The 18907-nt window shown below is 47.4% G+C and overlaps 2 protein-coding genes across 2 annotated transcripts in view; one reads left to right on the top strand and one right to left on the bottom strand.

Annotated features, from left to right (window-relative positions):
* The window catches only part of LOC135909616 (serine hydrolase-like protein), a 47746-nt gene that overhangs the window by 17001 nt on the left and 11838 nt on the right, over nt 1–18907 (top strand). The gene's annotated exons all lie outside the window — the stretch shown is intronic.
* Nucleotides 6815–8886, bottom strand: LOC139053211 (uncharacterized). The gene is made up of 4 exons (XM_070530329.1): nt 8649–8886; nt 8284–8412; nt 8066–8206; nt 6815–7866 (listed from the first exon to the last, which is right to left on the bottom strand). Exons 1-4 carry the CDS (start codon nt 8884–8886, stop codon nt 6851–6853), a joined length of 1524 nt encoding a protein of 507 aa, XP_070386430.1. The 3' UTR covers nt 6815–6850.

The following is an 18907-nucleotide window of genomic DNA, read 5'->3' as shown; positions in this document are numbered from 1 at the left end:
GCTCAATCCCTTCGTCCGTGGTCCTTTGCCAAGATTGGAGTACGGCATGAATTCGAAGGTAGCTGGCCCATGCCGTCGTCCAACTTATTTACGCTGAGATCGTTGATGAAGTGAAGAACTGCTTCTCATCGAGAACGAGGAAAAAGGGGTTTATTTACAGAAAATTAACTCAGTCTAACATGACTGTTTGAGAAAAATAGTATTAGTCCAACAGGACTGCATGAGAGAAGTGAACCAGTCTAACATGACTGCTCAAGAGAAGTGTGTCCAACAATCGCACAACCACAGTTTTTATACACTCGATCCGCTGGTCCTACGACGCGGCGGCTGTTCGTTTACACACCACCAACTCGCAGCTGCTCTGAAGACCAGTTTTCAGACACAAAGGCACACACATTCCGAAGCCCAAGCGACGGCGTTGAAGGTGGTGCCGTTCCGGAAAATCGACGCCGCTCGAGGGACGCTCGTTGTTTTGCAACATGCTGAACCGTGAGAGCGCAAAAATAAGACGTTCCCGCGGTAGCTTCTTCAGGCGTGTCAGATCAGCGCCGCGTTGAGGAACTCTGGAATCATTGTCCACACACCAAACTCGTCTTGTCACAATGTCGAAGCGGGCTGGAGGAAGGCGGCGGATTCCAGCGCAAAGGTCGCTTCTTTGAACGCCTCGCAGCTGCAGCGGCGGAGAGCGGGAGGTGCGCGTCTAGCACCCCTTGTCGTAATCGGGTGGCAAGGTGACAATCTTGTTGTGCAACCCGCCGTTCTTTACAGCGCCTCCATGGCCCCAAAAGTCTCGACTGTCTAGCGCTGACAACCGCTAGGCAGGAAGAGAACGGCTGCTGGTCAGGGGGGGATCGATGTCTTGGCTCGCAGCGACCACTTGTGCATTGATGTCACCGCCCCAAAACATCCAACAAGGACAGGCAACTGCAAAATGAACCCCACAACACGGCTCTGCGCCGAGATGACGTGCATTGGCTCTCACTTTAGACTCGCTAGGCTTCAAAAAAAACAACAACAACATAAGTGCAGAAACAAAAAAATGCTGCATTTCACTATGCCAATTTCTGAAGCAAATTCCTGCTGACAAATTCAGCAATCATGGAGGGAATCCTGCTAAATGAGAGGGGATCTTCTTCGCTTAATAAATTTAACACTAGTAACCCTAAAATTTAGGCGGGACCCTCAAACGCAGAATTCAAATTAGCCTGCTCAAACCATCCGCATTGCTATGCAACTTTCCCTTCTTATATCTAACGGAGAAGTTGTACTCTTGGAGAGTGAGGCTCCATCGGAGCAAGCGGCCGTTTTTGTGTGACATTTGATTGAGCCACGTCAGAGGACAGTGGTCGGTCTCGAAGATGAACTTCGCTCCGTACAAATAACACGACAACTTCTGGGCGGCCCAAACCAAACAAGCGCATTCCTTCTCTGAAGCGCTGTAGGCTTCCTCTCTTACATTTAGTTTACGGCTGGCGTAGAGGATAGGATGCTCCTCGTTATCGTCGCCGACTTGACTAAGTACCACGCCCATACCTCTTTCGCTTGCGTCGCATTGAACTATGAATTCCTTTGTGTAGTCTGGCGCGCGAAGCACAGGGCGAGAAACCAATAGCGTTTTCAAACTTTGAAAAGCGTTCTCTTTGTCCTTATCCCAGTGTACGTTACTCGGTGCTCCCTTTCGGAGGGCGTCTGTTAATGGACTTGCCAATTGTGAGTAATTCGGAATGTACCGTTGATAGTACCCCACAAGTCCCAAAAATGAACGAACGTCCGTTTTCGTGCGCGGCTGAGAAAAATCTCCAATCGTAGCTATTTTCAGCTCAGCCGGCCGTCTCATGTCCTGACCGACAACATGGCCCAGATAAGTAACCTGCGAACATCCAAACCTACACTTTTCCGCTTTCATCGTTAAGTCAACTTTAAACGTACGAAGCCTCGCATTCTTGTCGTAATAGAATTTGGCGTTCCTTTTAGCTATTTCCATGTTCTTTCCGACTAGTTCTCGGGTTGCGCTTAGCCGTTCCAATAAATTCAGCACGTATTCAACCACGGTTGGACTCTCCCCTCTTTCCTCCCACATCTCTCTTAACATTCTCAGTGGAGACCGGAGTGTCCTCCCATACACTAGTTCTGCTGGTGAGAACCCTGTCGCCTCATGTGGAACCGTTCGCAAAGCAAACAAAGTTGCCGGCAGACAGTTCTCCCAGTCCTCCTTGTGCTCGTAACAGAGCGCACGCAAAACTCGCTTAAGCACCGAATGCCACCTCTCTACACTGTTTGACTGAGGGTGATAGACAGAACTGTGTATTAACTTTACCCCGCACTTCTGCAAGAATGTGGAAGTCAGTGCGCTCGTGAATACTGACCCTTGATCTGCCTGAATTTCGGCTGGAAACCCAACTCGTGCAAACACTGTCAAAAGCGCGTCTACTACTTCAGTGGAGCTGAGCTCTTTCAAAGGGATTGCTTCTGGAAACTTGGTAGCCGGACACAGCATGGTAAACAAGTACCTGTAGCCTGATTTTGTTTTTGGAAGAGGCCCTACCGTGTCTATTACAAGCCGTCTGAAAGGCTCTGTTATTAAGGGCACTACCTTCAGTGGAGCTTTCCAAGTCTCTCCTGGTTTACCAGAACGCTGGCAGGCGTCGCATGATCTTACAAAGTTTTCTACATCTTTGAAACAGCCAGGCCAGTAGTATTCCATAAGCAATCTTTCCTTTGATTTGTTTATGCCTAGGTGGCCGGACCACCCATTTCCATGACAAAGACTCAAAAGGTCCTCCCTATACTTAGTAGGTATGACTAACTGATCTAAAATCCTACCCTTTCGATCTCTGTAATGCCGATACAACAATCCTCCTTTCTCATGTATCGTTACGTTGCGCCTAGCAATGCCTTCTTTAGCTGTGTCCCGTAATTTAGCTAAGCTCTCATCATTCTTTTGCTCAGCTGCCAGTGACTCTCTATCCACGCGTAAGAGTTGATCAAAGTTCTTTGAGGCCGGTGATAATAACGACCCTGTCTCGCTTGGGAGCGCGTCTGCATGCTCTTCCTGCAGGCTAGAACTCTGACACTCTAGTGCTACGCTCTCATTGAGCTGGTCAACTGGCAGGCTCTCCTCAACTGTTCTTTTGTCCGTCGGGCCTAGCTCGGATTCGGGTATTGAAGCTATCCCCTTTTCTGCTTCAGCTGGAGGAGCTTGAGCATTTTCAGCCGAAAGCGCCGCGATCTTACGAGCTTGGCCTCTGGTCAATGCCTGTACTATGCCCTCTCCCAGTTTGAGCCCTCTGTCACGCAGTAACTGATTCGAACGATTCGAAAAGATGTAGGGATACTGCAGTGACAAAAATTTGGAAACTGCAGCCTCAGTCTCTAGCTCCCCGAATGGTCCACTGATTTTGACTTTGGCCATGGGCAGACACACGCTGTGTTCTTCTACAACCTGTTTTATCCATGCTACTTCTCCGGTGAAGTCCTCTACCATCACGTAAGACGGATGGACAATGTCCAGCGTGGCGGCACTGTCTCTTAGCACTCGGCATGGTTTTCCATTAACTTGCAGGTCGTGGAGATATGGACTTAAAAGTTCCATATTCTCATCCTTTTCCTCTACGTAGGAAAAAACTACGCTAGGCTTCTCGCAGTTTACAGCTATATGTCCCAGTTTGTGGCATTTGTAACAGCGAATTGGTCTAAAAGATCCGAACTTTCTTTTCGGTTCTTGTGCGGTTTCTCCGTTAAGTTTCTCCTCGCTCTTTTCTGCGGGCTTTTCCGCCATATCTACAGGCTTCGATCGTCTAGTTTGCGCACCCTTTTTGAACGGAAATGGTTTCCGCGGTCCATTTCGACCGTCCCAGTTTCCCTCCTCGGCGTTCAATTTTCTACGGGTTGCGTACTCTTCGGCTAATTCAGCCGCCCTTTCCACAGTGTTTACATTACCTCTGTCTTGCACCCACAGTTTCACAGCTTGGGGGATGGTTTTGTAAAACTGCTCTAGACACATGCATTCAATGATCATGTCTCTGCTGTCGTACGCTTCCGCGCTTTTAAGCCACTCGACTAGGTTGGCCTTTAAGCTATATGCAAACTCCGGATAGCCCTCGCTATCTTTCTTGCCTGTGCTCCTAAACCTTTGCCGAAAAGCTTCGGCTGAAAGGCGGTATTTCTTCAGGAGACTAGCCTTAACTTTTGCATAATCATATGCATCCTGCACACTCAGTCTGGCGATTACTTCCGCCGCCTCACACGGCAACATAGACAGCAACCGCTGTGGCCATGTACTCGGGCCGAAGTTCATCTTCTCGCAAGTCCTTTCAAAATTGCTTAGGAACAAGCCTATGTCGGTCCCGACCTCATATGGCTTTAATAGCCTGTCCATGCGGTACGATTCTGCCTCACTTGATCGACCCAGAGCTCCTTCACTTCCTTGAGACAACTCCAAACGTCTGTTTTCAAGTTCAAGTTGCATTTTTGTTATCTCGCGATCTTTATCGCGTTCCTCTCTCTCTCGTTTTTCTCTGTCTCGTTCTTCTCTTTCTTTTTCCCGTTTCTCTCTCTTTTTGAGAAGTTCCAATCCCATTTCAATATCTTGCTCACTGGCCTGATTGGAAATTAGCTCCAATAATTCCGATTTGAGCATTTCCTTGCGTACATCTAGGCCCAGTTCCTCACCAACAATCAACAACTCGTCTCTCAGCAGTGTCCTTAACTCCATGACTGCTGCTTTACTGCCTTGATTCTGCTCTCTAAATCTAGCTAGGAAAACACAACCTAGCTAACACACAACAATCTAGCTTCCCTACTGTTCTAAACAGAACAACCACAAAATGAAGCCTAGAGAGTCAAAGCAAAAACCAAGCACTCACCACAGATACAGCACCATGTCGCAAAGTCCATCTCACCGCTGTCAGCCAGTTGTCAGGATTGGGGGCTCAATCCCTTCGTCCGTGGTCCTTTGCCAAGATTGGAGTACGGCATGAATTCGAAGGTAGCTGGCCCATGCCGTCGTCCAACTTATTTACGCTGAGATCGTTGATGAAGTGAAGAACTGCTTCTTATCGAGAACGAGGAAAAAGGGGTTTATTTACAGAAAATTAACTCAGTCTAACATGACTGTTTGAGAAAAATAGTATTAGTCCAACAGGACTGCATGAGAGAAGTGAACCAGTCTAACATGACTGCTCAAGAGAAGTGTGTCCAACAATCGCACAACCACAGTTTTTATACACTCGATCCGCTGGTCCTACGACGCGGCGGCTGTTCGTTTACACACCACCAACTCGCAGCTGCTCTGAAGACCAGTTTTCAGACACAAAGGCACACACATTCCGAAGCCCAAGCGACGGCGTTGAAGGTGGTGCCGTTCCGGAAAATCGACGCCGCTCGAGGGACGCTCGTTGTTTTGCAACATGCTGAACCGTGAGAGCGCAAAAATAAGACGTTCCCGCGGTAGCTTCTTCAGGCGTGTCAGATCAGCGCCGCGTTGAGGAACTCTGGAATCATTGTCCACACACCAAACTCGTCTTGTCACAATGTCGAAGCGGGCTGGAGGAAGGCGGCGGATTCCAGCGCAAAGGTCGCTTCTTTGAACGCCTCGCAGCTGCAGCGGCGGAGAGCGGGAGGTGCGCGTCTAGCACCCCTTGTCGTAATCGGGTGGCAAGGTGACAATCTTGTTGTGCAACCCGCCGTTCTTTACACGATGCAGTCAGCAGCATAGAGGCAAGGGCTAGGCAACAGTCGATGAGTACTCGATGGTTTGCATACAGGGCTGGCCGTATCACAGCGTCCACATTGTACGACGTCTGTCATACAAGACTGGAGGTGCCTTCAATAAGCTTACTGAAGCGCATTTGCTACCCGCATGAAAATAAGGCGTCATCGCCTGCTCTTAGGTACGGCAGGCAAAACGAACCAAATGCACTCGGCGAATACAAACTGACTGCCACAAAGTCACACCAGCAGGTACAGTTTAAGGAGGCAGGGCTGCTAGTTTCACAAGCCCACATTTACCTTGGTGCCACTCCCGACATGCTGGTACAATGTGCATGCTGTGGTGAGGGCCTAGTTGAAGTTAAGTGCCCCTGGAAAGTCAGGGATGGGAACATAAGTGATCTCCTGTGTGACGCTAACAGCTGTGTCGTCCAATCTGATGGTGCACTTGAGCTGAAAAGTAATCACCGGTACTATTACCAAGTTCAGCTCCAAATGTTTGTGTGGCAGAGAACTTACTGTGACTTTGTGTTGTGGAACAAGAATGGAATGAATGTGCAAAGAGTGAAGGCGGATTTTTCTTTTGTTGTACCTTTATTGAAAACAGCAGAGAAATTTTTCTGCAAGGTGCTTCTGCTTGAGCTGGTAGGCCGTTGGTACACAAGGCAAGAAGAAAATCGACCTCCGACACTGGGTCAGTCCACTGCAGCCTCAACTGCTAACATGTCTCAGGCCACACAAAAGCAAAATTTGTCGAAGAGGACTGACGGCAGTGATAGTGCGGAGTACTGCATATGCAAGGGACCAGAGAATGGCAAAATGATTGCCTGCGATGGCTCGAACTGCCCTATTACATGGTTTCATTTTAAGTGCATAGGTATGACAAGAGCACCAAAGGCTGACCAATGGTTTTGTCAGTTTTGCAAGCAGTGAGGCTTGTTTCATTTTTGGGAAGTGCAATGTGCATATGCGAGTTACTACATGATTCAGTGATGTAAAGTGACTACAAACAACTTTTGGATATTAAAAGCCTACTTTTGGCAACTGTGTCAGATACAAGTCACATATTCTTTGCCAGGGTCATCTTTGACTTCTGAGGCTCAGGTTACAGCAACGTAAACGGCAGGAGCGTAGCCACCCTTTAATCAAATGACACTACAGAATTGCAAAGATTTGTAAGGGCACAACACACACGAGCAATTTTGTCTATTTGGCATTCCCCGTGCTCATTTGCTTTCAGGGCTTCAATAGGGAGGCTCCCTTTCAGTACGGTGAACTTGTTTCTCACCATTCCTATTACTCTCTCCACGTGGATTCTTACGTTTGCTATCTCTCTTGTCCGCTCAATGTCACTGCTACTCAATTGTCTTTTTCCTTTAGTGAAAGCAGGTGTAACCAGGGATGCATGGCACAAACCCACACTTTCCGCTATCAGGAAACCCCTGTCGGCTAGCACAACATCCCCGTATTCAAGCAGGTTCAGTACCCCACATTCCTCTGTTATGGCTTTGTCACTGGCTCGACCACCAAATGCCTGTGACAAAAACGTAACTGAACCCTGTGGACATATTCCCAGCAGAAATTTCACAGTATTATTGTGTTTGTATGCCGACCATGTCTCTGCTCGAGGCAGGTACGAGCTTGGTCGATCAATGAACACTTCAAAGCAGTCCAATATCACGCGTACTTTCAGGCCAAAGTTCTCTACAAAGGCCATTGGCATTGTTTTCATGATTTCCTCCTTTTCCGGCCAACGCACCAGTAGTCCAAGTCTGTCAAAACATACATCCAACCACCTGTCAAATATTCTTGAAGCTGTCGACTGTGCAATGTCAAAGCGATAGGCAAGGTCTTGGAATGGGCAGCCTAGCCGCATTCGCATTAGAAACAACACCATTTCTTGGAACTGGGTCAGTGAGTGCTTCCCCGAGTATGAAATGTGGTCTTTCAAAAGATCAAATACACGAAGCAACACTACAAATGTAGGAAGTCCAGTGTAGAAGGCAACCTTTTTGCCGTTTCCCTGAAGACTATCCTCGGTGAAAGTCTGTGACCGAAGAACACCCTGGCATTCATCCAGTTGTCGTTGGCAGGTTGAGAGTTTTTCCTCTAGTTCGGCGACATCTGTTATTGTCATATCTGTCTGGCAAGCAGTGTCTACAAGAAAAGAAAAAATTGGAGGAAATTAAGTTCCCTGACCCACAATGACACATATCTGACCATGTGGCATGTGCAGTCCTTTAAAGTGATGAATAAGAATGGAAGGCTGCCACAGAATCATCTAGAAACAAAACGCCACTAAATAGCAAGAAAAATCAGGCTTGACAGGCTGGTCCAAATAAACAGCTTTACATACCAATTCGTGGCTCCCAACTCTTGTCAGGCTCGGCCTCATTTGTGTGTGGAGAGCTTTCCATATCCATGGAAATTCCACTGGTAGCTCCTGCATCAATCTCATGTGCAGGGCTGTCTCCACCTTTGGAAGCATCTGTAGCACCTGAGATGAAAGACACCTGTAGCAATGCTACTTGCACAGCATCATGACAAACGAAAGGGACGGTGGTTTGTCCTTACCGGGAGCAAATGATCGGCGTGAGTTTTGGCGGTTATATCGCTCGTTGTTCGCCAAAATGTTCCCATAACCTAAGCACTGCGATGGGGCCCAGTCGGGGTTGCAGTCGTCGAAGAGGTCTGACGGCCGACCTGAAACAAGCCAGTAAAAAAGCGCCAACATTCACGGAAACGAAGTGTGTGCACGATGTCCGAGGCCAACCATAATTTATTTAAATATTGAGGAAAACGTAGTTGCATGGAGCGCTGTTAGCCCTGATCGCTAAAGGTGCCAATCTTCTGTTAACACTGGCAAAACCAAAAAGCTAGCTAGGTACCTCAACATTACACCATAAGCGTTCTTTTAATGGTCATGAAGAATCACGTACCTGACAAGAAATGCCGCGAACAAACCCAGTATTTATCCGGGTTCTCGTCTATTCCGCGCCTGTTGATGCGTGCGATCCATTCGCGGCGCCTCCACTTGCACAGCTCCTTCGTTTTTTCGCATTCTCGACTGCGCACCTTCGGGATCTTGAAAAATGCACAGTCCTTCTCATTCGTCTTGAGCTTCACGGCCTTGGTCTGGGTGCGGCTCGAGCACCTCACAACAGCGCAATAAACCATGGTGACCCGCTAAACGACACCAGACACACGCTTCGCTTCGAAGCGGCGGCAGCGACTGTGGCTGGCGTCTGCTAAGGAGTACTACAAGATGGCCGCTCACCCAGAATGCACCGCGCCGCCTGATTTCGTGCATACACCCTATAAAGGAGGCTATACTCATTCATTACTGGTGGGGGACACATTGAAGATATCATCATTCGCAGGATGAGGTGAAAAACCAAGGAAATCCATATGAGGATTGTGGTGTCCTCTTTTTGAGGCGGGTATACGATGCGGTCTTTTATGCACTGACGAAGCGTATGGAAGGACTCTGGTATAATTAAACAACATGCTGGTTCGAGACATCGTGATGCAGAAGGCACTTGGATTTTCCTCTTGAAGGTAGCCTTTAGGCTGCACTCTAGTGCATCATCGAGTATACTTTAGGCATTGCAAATGGCGCTGTAAAGAACTGCTTCAGCGTTTCAATTCGACGTTGTAATTGTGGGGAGCACACGCGTCCGTTTCCTCCCGCGTACTCACGTCGTCGCGTTCGCGCGTCGCGGACGCGTCAGAGGCGCACCACGCTCTCTCCCGGTACTCTCTCCAGACGCGCGCACCCTTCCTCCCGACTCGCAGGAAAGGGAAAGCTAGGCGACGCTTATCCAACGCGCAAGGAGGACATTCCGCTCACAAAGGTAAAAACGCTTAAAGGAGCGTCAGCGGAGGATAGTCCCTCTTTCTCTGGTCCGTCGACCTCGAACCTGCCGGATACGGATACCTGCCGCAACCTGTGACTGACCTCGTTGCCTGACTATCATGCACATTAAGGCAAGCCTATTTATTGCTTATTACAGTATGGACTTTCTCTCTGCAAGTGTTGCCTTATTGCTTGCAGCAGGGCCGTCAATAGGGGAAGGGGGTCCACGCCGCAAATTTCACGATTCACGCAGTTTCGGAAAACTACTGCAGTTTAGGTGCGACAGCCAGAAAGCAGCCGAAACATTCTCCAGCAAGCACGGATGGCATGCACGAAGCGAACGAGCGCGCGGCCAAGGGAGCCGGAACGAGCGGCGTCGCGGCGTCCTGGCCGTGACGTCACTTGCGGGAAGGCGCCACTCCAACTTCTCGTCGCTTATAGTAAATAATAACATCCCTCGTTGTCACAGAAGGCTATCTGTCGCGTAATGTATTGAGGAGCTGAGAGTTTCTTTTATGGCCACGTGATGCTGCTTTTCAGATGGATGTGACAACTTTCCCTGTGTGAAAGTCATTCAACCTTGAGGATCTCAACTCACTCGCATGTCCAGTGTTCCTGCGCTTAGAGGTGTCCATTAGTTTGTTTTGTCTCTGCGAACTAACCACTATCGCGTCACTTCTTTTTGTTGATTTGTTTGTTTGTTTGTTTGTTTTGCTCCAACAGCGTGCCCTGCGGCAAACGTGCTTATCTGAACAAAAGCGCGTGCAGGCTCTCCTCGTGTAAAAATTCAATTATACGTGCTCGCATAACGTGTTATTCATAAGCAAGCGCGTGTAACTGTCACTCTAGTCCGCCGCTATACGGTTGACAGCTCCTAGGATTTTCTCTCGAGTAGCCGTCGTTCCTGGCCACAGCCACAACCTTTAGTGAACGTCCGCTGCAGATTCTGGCGTAGATGCTGGAGCAGAATCATCATGGAACAGCACGAAACTTTTGTCCCGAGGAACCCGTGCGGCCTTTCTTGGTTTGCTTTCAGACATATATGGAAGCACGACATTTAAAAAAAGCATATTATAGGCCGCACACGAAGTTTATTTTGCCTTGCGTTTATGTCGTTATCGAACGGGCACTGGCTATCGTCTTGCAAAGGATACAAAACGGTACGTACAAAAATGAAACAGAGAACATTAGATCGCGGGAACAAGCAAGCTGTCCATTGTGCTTCCCAAAAGGCTATGCTGATTACAGCCACCGACGGCGCCTTTTCCTCGAACATCGGTTTCTCAAAATATGCATTTCAGAAATTGTTTATTCGTACTCTTATCACTCTTTGTAAAAGGAAGGAGAAGTAGAAAGCGAGAATAAGCTACACGCCTCACAGACAGGGAGAGCAGAAGAAGCCAGTTATGTGTCTACGCTTGTGAAAATAGGATGGGGGAAAATATTCATAATTTCGGACATGAACCGAATACATTAGTTACGAGGAGCGTAATTTGAATCAAGAATTCGGCATTCGATTTCATCGATAATCAATTAGGCCAAATTGAAAGGATGCTGCTCACTCGAACGGACTTGCAAACCACATTGTGGGTATTGAAATTTTGATTTGCATCTCCTCGCCGTGCTCTCGTTTTGTAGTATTACTTCAGCTACTTCGAACGGACAAGTATTCGACAGGCAACTATTCGAATGGATTGATATTCGATGCCCGTATACGTTTAGCATTCTCATCAGAGATGGATCCAGGATAGCTCCCAGCGGGGGAAGGGAGTATGGGGAAGGGGCGCAGGGTTTTCGCTCTTGATCCGGCAGCGATTCACATTTAAATTCAACTCGATTTTCGCTGTTCGAACACCCCTGACGAATACGGAACGTGCAAAAAGAAAAGAAAAGGGACATATTCGCTTTTAACATCAAGTAAAGGTGCAAGCGCGCTAATAAGTTGGTTGCTCGAGGTTGCTCTCTGCACAAACCACAAGAGTCTAAGCACAAGGCTCTAGCCTAACTTTGGTGTCAGGTTGGACCCGCTGTGGTAATTCAGTGGCAGTGAGCGTTCCGCTTCTGAGCACGATCGAGGTCGCGGGGTTTGATTCACGGGCGTAGCGGCCGCAATAAACGAAGCGAAATGAAGAAGAGCCCGTGTACGTACATTCACGCGCAACTTGAAGAACCTCCTTAATGTGCCCTCCAATTCGGCGTCTCTCATATAGGCCCGGCGCTTTGAGACGTTAAACAGCATGAATCAGTCAATCAATAAAACTGGTGTCACGTCGGCCCGTGGAATCTATGCGCCGACGCCAACGTGACACCAGTGGCTCCCGTGAGACGCTTGAACACCTTTTATTGGAATGCCCCGCATTCGTCACACAACGTGCACTGCTAATTGAGGGATATGGGCTGATTGGACTCAAGTGCCTTGACGATTACATGTTTCCGAGAGGGAGTGCTTTTCAAAGCGACCATGCAGGTTTATATAGAGCCTTTGCTAACTTTCATGCAGATCGCGATAACTGGTTTGGCCTCCCGTTTATAGATTTTTCCGTGTTCCTACTTCCTTTTGTCCGTGTCTCTTTCATTTATTTATTTCCTATTTTATTTCCTATTTCTTTGTTTCCTATCTTCGTCTCCTGTTTCCATTCCCTCCTCCCGAAAGAGTAGGCAGGCGTTGTGCCCGTCTCGTTGGCACAACGCCTGCCTTGCTCCCTCCTTGTTTCCTTTGTGTGCTTGTATGTTTCCATTAATAATAATAATAATAATAATAATAATAATAATAATAATAACGACGACGACGACGACGACGACGATGATGATGATGATGAAGCAATCCTATGGTGGCCTGCTTAATACAAGAAGTTGAAACAAGACAAGAGGCAGGGGGAGAAAGGAGAATAAAGAAGTGCAATAAACAAAATGGAGTCTGCGTTGTGAGGCTACCACGTACAGTTTTATTACATATTTTGGCGCAGTCGGCTTTATGCGATCCATGATGTGTTTAACCTTCGTCGTTCAGCCAGCGAAAGACAGCCTCGTCTTCACGAAGTACGCGCTCCCTGGAGACCCGCCAGTCGATCTTCCCGTCGACGTGACGAGAGGTGCGATCGTTCTGCAAAAGGCATCTATGTCTTTGGACGCACTCTGAGAAAAAGTGTCCGTGAAGATAAACCTTCAAGTCTCCTTCTTCAACCGCCTTGCGCTATCGCAAGTAGAGAAGTCAGTCGCACCGGAGCTAACTTACCATTCAGATCTCTTCGTTATGCTTCAGGCGATTCAACTTCAACAAAAGCAAGTTTTACAGCAAAATGAAATTATTCAGACTCTTGTCTCGGCTCTCAGCCTCAAAGAAAGCGTTCCTACAGAGGTTGTGGAACCTGAACCCTTTGATGGTTTGCCGGGGAATCCAGAATCTTGGATTGCGTTCTTTGAGTATACGCATGTAGACAAAACCGCTGTGACACAGATGCAACAAGAGTGAAGCATATGCTCCCTTTTCTAAATGGCGTCGCAAGGAAATGGTACGAGCTGCGTATCACGGGACGTCAATGTGATGCATGGAGCACGTGGAAAGAGAGCTTCATCTCGTCATTCCGTAGCAGCCCGCTTGAGCGATAGGAACAAGCCATATCTTATCGCTGTAGGTCTGAAGCAGTGCTCGAGCATTTCTTCGGAAAGCGTCGACTACTTCAACTTGCAGAGCCGGAACTTCCACTGAAATCCGTTGTAACGCTCATAATGCATGGCCTACCTCGGGAATCGCAACGACAAATTCAAGCTGCAGCACCAAAAACTATGGAAGCTCTGCTGGAGACACTTCAAGAGATCGCCTGCCATTGGATGGAGAGACGGACAAAGCCGCGTTGGGATGTCCGACGGGCAGAAGCATCCAGAAACGGAGAGTTCCATGAACGGTTACCACAGAACGGTTCCCAAGAGGGAAGTCACCATAGGTCGTTGCATGCCGCGGAAAGAGCGTCGTTGCCTGAGGAACGCAGTTAGCTTAGATTGAAAAAAAAATTAATAAATGAGGGTTCTCAGTTTCACCCAATGAGAAAAAAACGAGACTGTTTCTTTGATTTCTGCGAGGTTTCTACATATAGAAATTGAGGTTAATGGACAACGTACAAGAGCACTTATAGACAGTGGAGCTTCTGTATCCATTCTTAAGAAAAGCAACACAAACCCGCAAGATGTACTCAGAGGGAGATCAGTTCTTGTGCGTGGGTATGATGGAAACAAGAGAGAGTATTGTGAGTGGGCATGCCTGAAAGTAAAGTACCAATCCAAAGCGGCAGAAGTGATTGCATTAGTTTAAGGCACTGTGGAGTACGACTATCTCGTCCGGACATGAAGTTGGTGAGACTGAATATTTATTGGGACGATAGGGTGTCTGTTGACCAGACACCCTATCAGAGTCGGGACAAAAAGAAGGCCACCTACAGATGCTGAAGAAAGACAGTGTAATTCCTCAACTCTACCCCGAACCGGTATGCTTGGGAGGATATCCACCGGCAACAGCAAAGTTCGAAGTGTCATTTAACCTGTCCGACAAAACATTTGCAAGAAAAAAGCCATACAGTTTGACGTGAGAAAAGAAGGCGTGGCTAAAAGGTGAGCTACAAAAGATGTTAGATGCTAATGTAATTCGCCTGTCGGTGTCTCCCTTCGCTTCACCTATCACCATTGCTCCAAAACAAGACGGCAGTTGGCGGCTATGTACGGATTACAGAGCAGTAAATAACCAAACCCTGTTGATTACTTTTCCCATGCCAAGGATTGACACCATCATCGATGAAACTGGAGGCTGTACCTATTTTTCTCGCATAGACTTGTGCAAGGGCTTCTGGCAGGTGCCACTGCAAGAAGGCACCAAGCAATACACCGCATTTACGACTTCATTTGGCATATACGAATATAATCGCCTGCCTTTTGGATGAAAAAAACTCACCTAGTTTGTATCAAAAGATGATGAACACAGTTTTGAATCCCTACATTGGACGCTTTTGCAATGTTTACGTGGACGACATTATCATCTACTCTAAAAGTGAAAAGTTGCATGAGGAACACCTGGGTCATATTCTGGCAGCGTTATCTGATGCTAAGCTAAAAGTTAATTTCAAGAGGAGTGAATTCTTCAAAACTAAGGTGACATTTTTCTAGGCAGAGTTTTGGACGGAACAACAAAGAATACAAAAGAAGAATCGGTAGCTCGCATAGCAAAACTAGTAAGCCATACGATGTACACTCACTTCGCGTGTTTCTAGGCTTGGCGGGCCATTTCAGAGCATTCATTCAAGATTATGCTCTCAAAAGTCGCTGTCTGACAAGACTGACTCAGAAGGATGTTGACTTTTGTTGGACAGAAGAATGTGATGACGCCTACCGAGAATTGGTCCGAACAATTTCTTCTGATCCTGTCTTGTGCTTACCAGACCTTGCGCTGCCCTTCGAGTTGAATACCGATGCTTCTCACTATGGAACGGGAGCAGTCTTATATCAGAGAGGCTCATCACGACCACCAAACCAACAGCTTCGTGTAGTTGGATACTACAGCTACACATTCAAGAAAACTGAACTGAACTATACCACAACAGAAAAAGAAGCTCTCGCCGTTTGAAAAGTCGTCCGCTACTTCCGTTCATATTTGGAAGGTGCAAAGTTCAAGCTATACACAGACCATGAAGCACTAACGTACATATTGAAGAGGGCCGAACTGAAGGGACAGATAGCCCGTTGGGTGGGTGAACTGCAGCAATTTGATTTTGAAGTAGCTCATCGCCCGGGAGCTTCCATGAAGAACGCAGATGCAATGTCGCGATTAGCCATTATGCTTCCAAACAATCTTGAAGACGCAACTGTTGCAAGGATATGGGAAGGAACTGAGCTTTTGCAACGTACTGAAATGGGCGAGTTGCTGTTCCTACTTCCTTGGTTCCAAAAATATTAGAACTGTATCATGATAGCCCCGAATCAGGAGGCTATGATGGCTTTTAGAGAACCTACATGAAATTGACAAAAAGCTTCTCGTGGCCTCGTATGAAGCAAGAAACAAAAGGCTATGTTTTATCATGTCATAAATTCCAGATTAACAAAGTAAAATTGAAACAACCGACGCAAAAAATGGCTATACCACAATATTTTAACACGCCATTTGAGGTTATTCATCTAGACTTCGCGGCACTACGAAAAAAGTCGGACGGAGTTAAGAAGACACAAGCCTTCCTGTTGTGCATTGACGAGTGCACCAGGATGATTGCAGCAAGACCTGGTAAAGAAGATGCTAAGAGCGTAATTTCATTTTTGAACAGGAAAATGTTTGACAATGTAAAAGTAATTGTCTCCGACAATGGACCTGCTTTCCGAAGTCGTTGGTTACAGGAATTAGCTGAAAAGCGTAACATCAAGTTACGGTTCACTGCGCCCTATCATCCCTCAGCAAATGGGATAGCTGAAAGGGCTATCAGGGACATCAAATAATACATTAGCATGTATCCAGCATTCCCAGGTGGTTGGAAATGTTGTCTAGAAGCGACAGTAGCCCGCCACAACCGATCGTATACCACTGGCCTGGGATGTACTCCTCTATTCGCTGCAACTGGGAGACCACATTATCTGCCTGCGTATATAAGCCCCGGCATTGACAAGAACATAAAGCTCACAGAAGCAGCAAGAACTGAAGATAGTAGATCAAGGTATCGTGAAAGAATGAAGAGAAATTTCGACAAGAGGCAAAATACAACGTTACCAACACTCGACGTCGGCGACTTCGTACTGGTAAAAAGAAGGCCAAGCCAGAACGCGGCCCATAACGGACCATTTCGTTTGATCAAGACAGCAAGTCAACAAGGACCATGTGGTACATTGGTCCCAATGACACCATGGAATCCGCTGCTATAGTAATATAATCAAGTATCATCCCAGGAGGGATGCAAACAATGCTGGGGGGGGGGGGGGAATGAAGCAATCCTATGACCTAAGACATCCTATAATAAACCTATGTAATAATGCCCCGCATTAAAGGCCGACATCATTATACACCGATGTCGCAATCGGCGACGTCGCTCGGCATATCCGCCGACAGCGAGTGTAAGATGAAGCGAGCGGGACTTCGCTTGGCCAGGAAATACGGGCGAGCATGTTTACTACGTGCATACCAAATCAGAGTTCAAGACTTCGGCGCTCTTATTTGGCTGTGGAGCGAACGGGGAAAATCGGCGAGCTGTTTGAACATCCACTTCGGCGCACTCTGCGCATACATGTTTGCTTGTGTACACTAAACAACGCAACAACAAAAAAAAAGATAACCGCGGAGCTTTCGACGGAGGAGAACGTTTTCCAGTTTCGTTATCTGAAATGCTCGTTCGCGGACTCACTATGTACCCGGAGGGAATGAACAAAAGTAGATGAGAGAAAACACGTTGCGGAACTGACGCGCAATCTCGGAGTGCGTGTGCGAGATAAGACTGTCTTTGGATGCGTGACCAGAAAGCCAAGCGTCCTACTTCTCTTGTTCAAGGCTAAATAAAATAAAAACAACAACAGAGTGAGCTGCAGAGCGGCACCATAGTGCCTTGCCTTCCGCGCCGTGCGCGCCGACGGACGCGCCACTGGTGGCGGCCTTGCGCAGAACACGTGGGAGGGGAGCCTGGCGCGCGCCGTAGTTTGTTGTGTCGTTGATCGTGCTTCTCTGTCTTATTCACGTTTTCAGAGCATGATAGGCAACACCATTCGCACGTGTGGGGTGGCCAAAGCTTCAGGGAATGTCGAAGAAGAATTGTTGCAGGGTGGGGGGCTCAAATACCGGTGAAAACGTGCCGGCGATACGGTTCTAATCATTCCCGGCAAAGCCTCATCAGCGGGAGCAACGGTAGCAAATATGGATAGTCGCTTCGAAGGGAAATTTCTTGTTCTCATCCTTTCCTTTGTCTCGTCGGTGTTTTTTTTCCACTCGATCATAGACGCGTGAGCAACGAAGTTCGTCTGTAGTTCAGCATGTGGTCATTTCGCTAAAGGTCGGAATGCTGTTTGCCGCTTATATTGTTTTCCGCTTCTTTACCGCGTTGCGCTAGCTAGACAGCACGACTGCACGATCGCATTGCGTTGTATGTTAAAGCTACTGAAGTTTGCAAGAACTGAAATTGTTGGTTTCATCTGGCGCGGTAAATCCTCGCACCAGCTGTCGCGCACTTCATGTTTTTACATCCATTTTATGCGTGGCTTTGCACATGTTTAAATGTTGCTAGTTGCTCCATGCATAACTCTTGTCGCTTCTTTTGAGCTGCGAAGTTTTCACCCTGCCTTGTTTGTGAAGGGTATAAATCACGCTGTGTCTTATCGGAGTGATACAAAGGAAGTGCTTCTTTATTCTTTTCGCCCTAGGGCATCTTAGATATTGTTTGCGTTTTTGGAAATGTGTTTAGAAAATAGGTAGTTCAGGGCGAGAATTGCTAATAGCTGCTGCATATGGTATTTTTGTTCCATTTCTCGCTGAAAAGTTCGCGTCCCGTTTGGGAAGTCATCACACCTCTTTGCTGCCTGAGCAAACTTAACACGCTGAGTGATTTGTTTGTTTCACAACGTAGTCCCTTCTTGCATGTGAGTTTTGTACTCAACTGAATTCTTTCTTATATTTACGCTGCAGACGACTAAACCGGGCCTTGCCGCCAGCGCTCATCTACTTTGACTGGCGCTGCTCTGCCTTTAAATATATCATGTGGCACCTCTCTCTAGTAATATAAAAAAGTACTGAAAAGTTAGTCAGTATTTAGCTTTGTACGTTTCCAAGTAGCTCCCTTGGGGAATTAAAAATTGCACAAACTGCAGCGGGAACGGTAGTTCATCGGCGTATGGAGCAGAAATGCATCGGCGGTACAGCACAAACACGCGCTTTTATTAACCCGTGTGTTTGGTGACTTCGTTGGCTAGTGTACGCGTTTCCATCAATAGATTGGCATTTGCTCTTCTTAAGGCGACTTCGACTGCACTTATTCGGCGATGTCACATGTATTCATCGGCCGAAAAATCACAACGGCATATGCAGAGATTGCACAGTGCCGATTTGTTGGATATAAGTCTGCACTAACGACGGGCGCTTATTATTCAGGTACAGAAGCAGCATTGCGGCAAGGGTAGAATAAAAAGAAACCATCGAGAGGTCGCATCACTCAACAAAATTTATCGGCTAGTGAACGTGAGCTCCACGTCATGTAAATGGGGTTCATGGCATTTGTCTGCGGGACACATCTTGCACGTATGTGGACCATGTTGTCCCAAACACCGGTAACATCGTGTTCATACCCGCTCGCACAGAGGTCAGCATCTTCCCTACAGCCGTCACCACAGAAGAAG

Source organism: Dermacentor albipictus, chromosome 1, assembly GCF_038994185.2.
Source record: "Dermacentor albipictus isolate Rhodes 1998 colony chromosome 1, USDA_Dalb.pri_finalv2, whole genome shotgun sequence".
Classification (NCBI taxonomy): Eukaryota; Metazoa; Arthropoda; class Arachnida; order Ixodida; family Ixodidae; genus Dermacentor; species Dermacentor albipictus.
This window is presented reverse-complemented; position numbering and strand designations above follow the sequence as displayed.

Bases quoted from the DNA above. Each gene is read 5' to 3' on its own strand.
- LOC139053211 (XM_070530329.1), bottom strand. From the start codon at position 8,886: ATGGTTTATTGCGCTGTTGTGAGGTGCTCGAGCCGCACCCAGACCAAG. The intron at 8,413-8,648 runs GTACGTGATTCT...GGCTTGTTTCAG, and splicing joins TTCGCGGCATTTCTTGTCAG to GTCGGCCGTCAGACCTCTTC. The intron at 7,867-8,065 runs GTATGTAAAGCT...CTTTTCTTGTAG, and splicing joins GAGTTGGGAGCCACGAATTG to ACACTGCTTGCCAGACAGAT.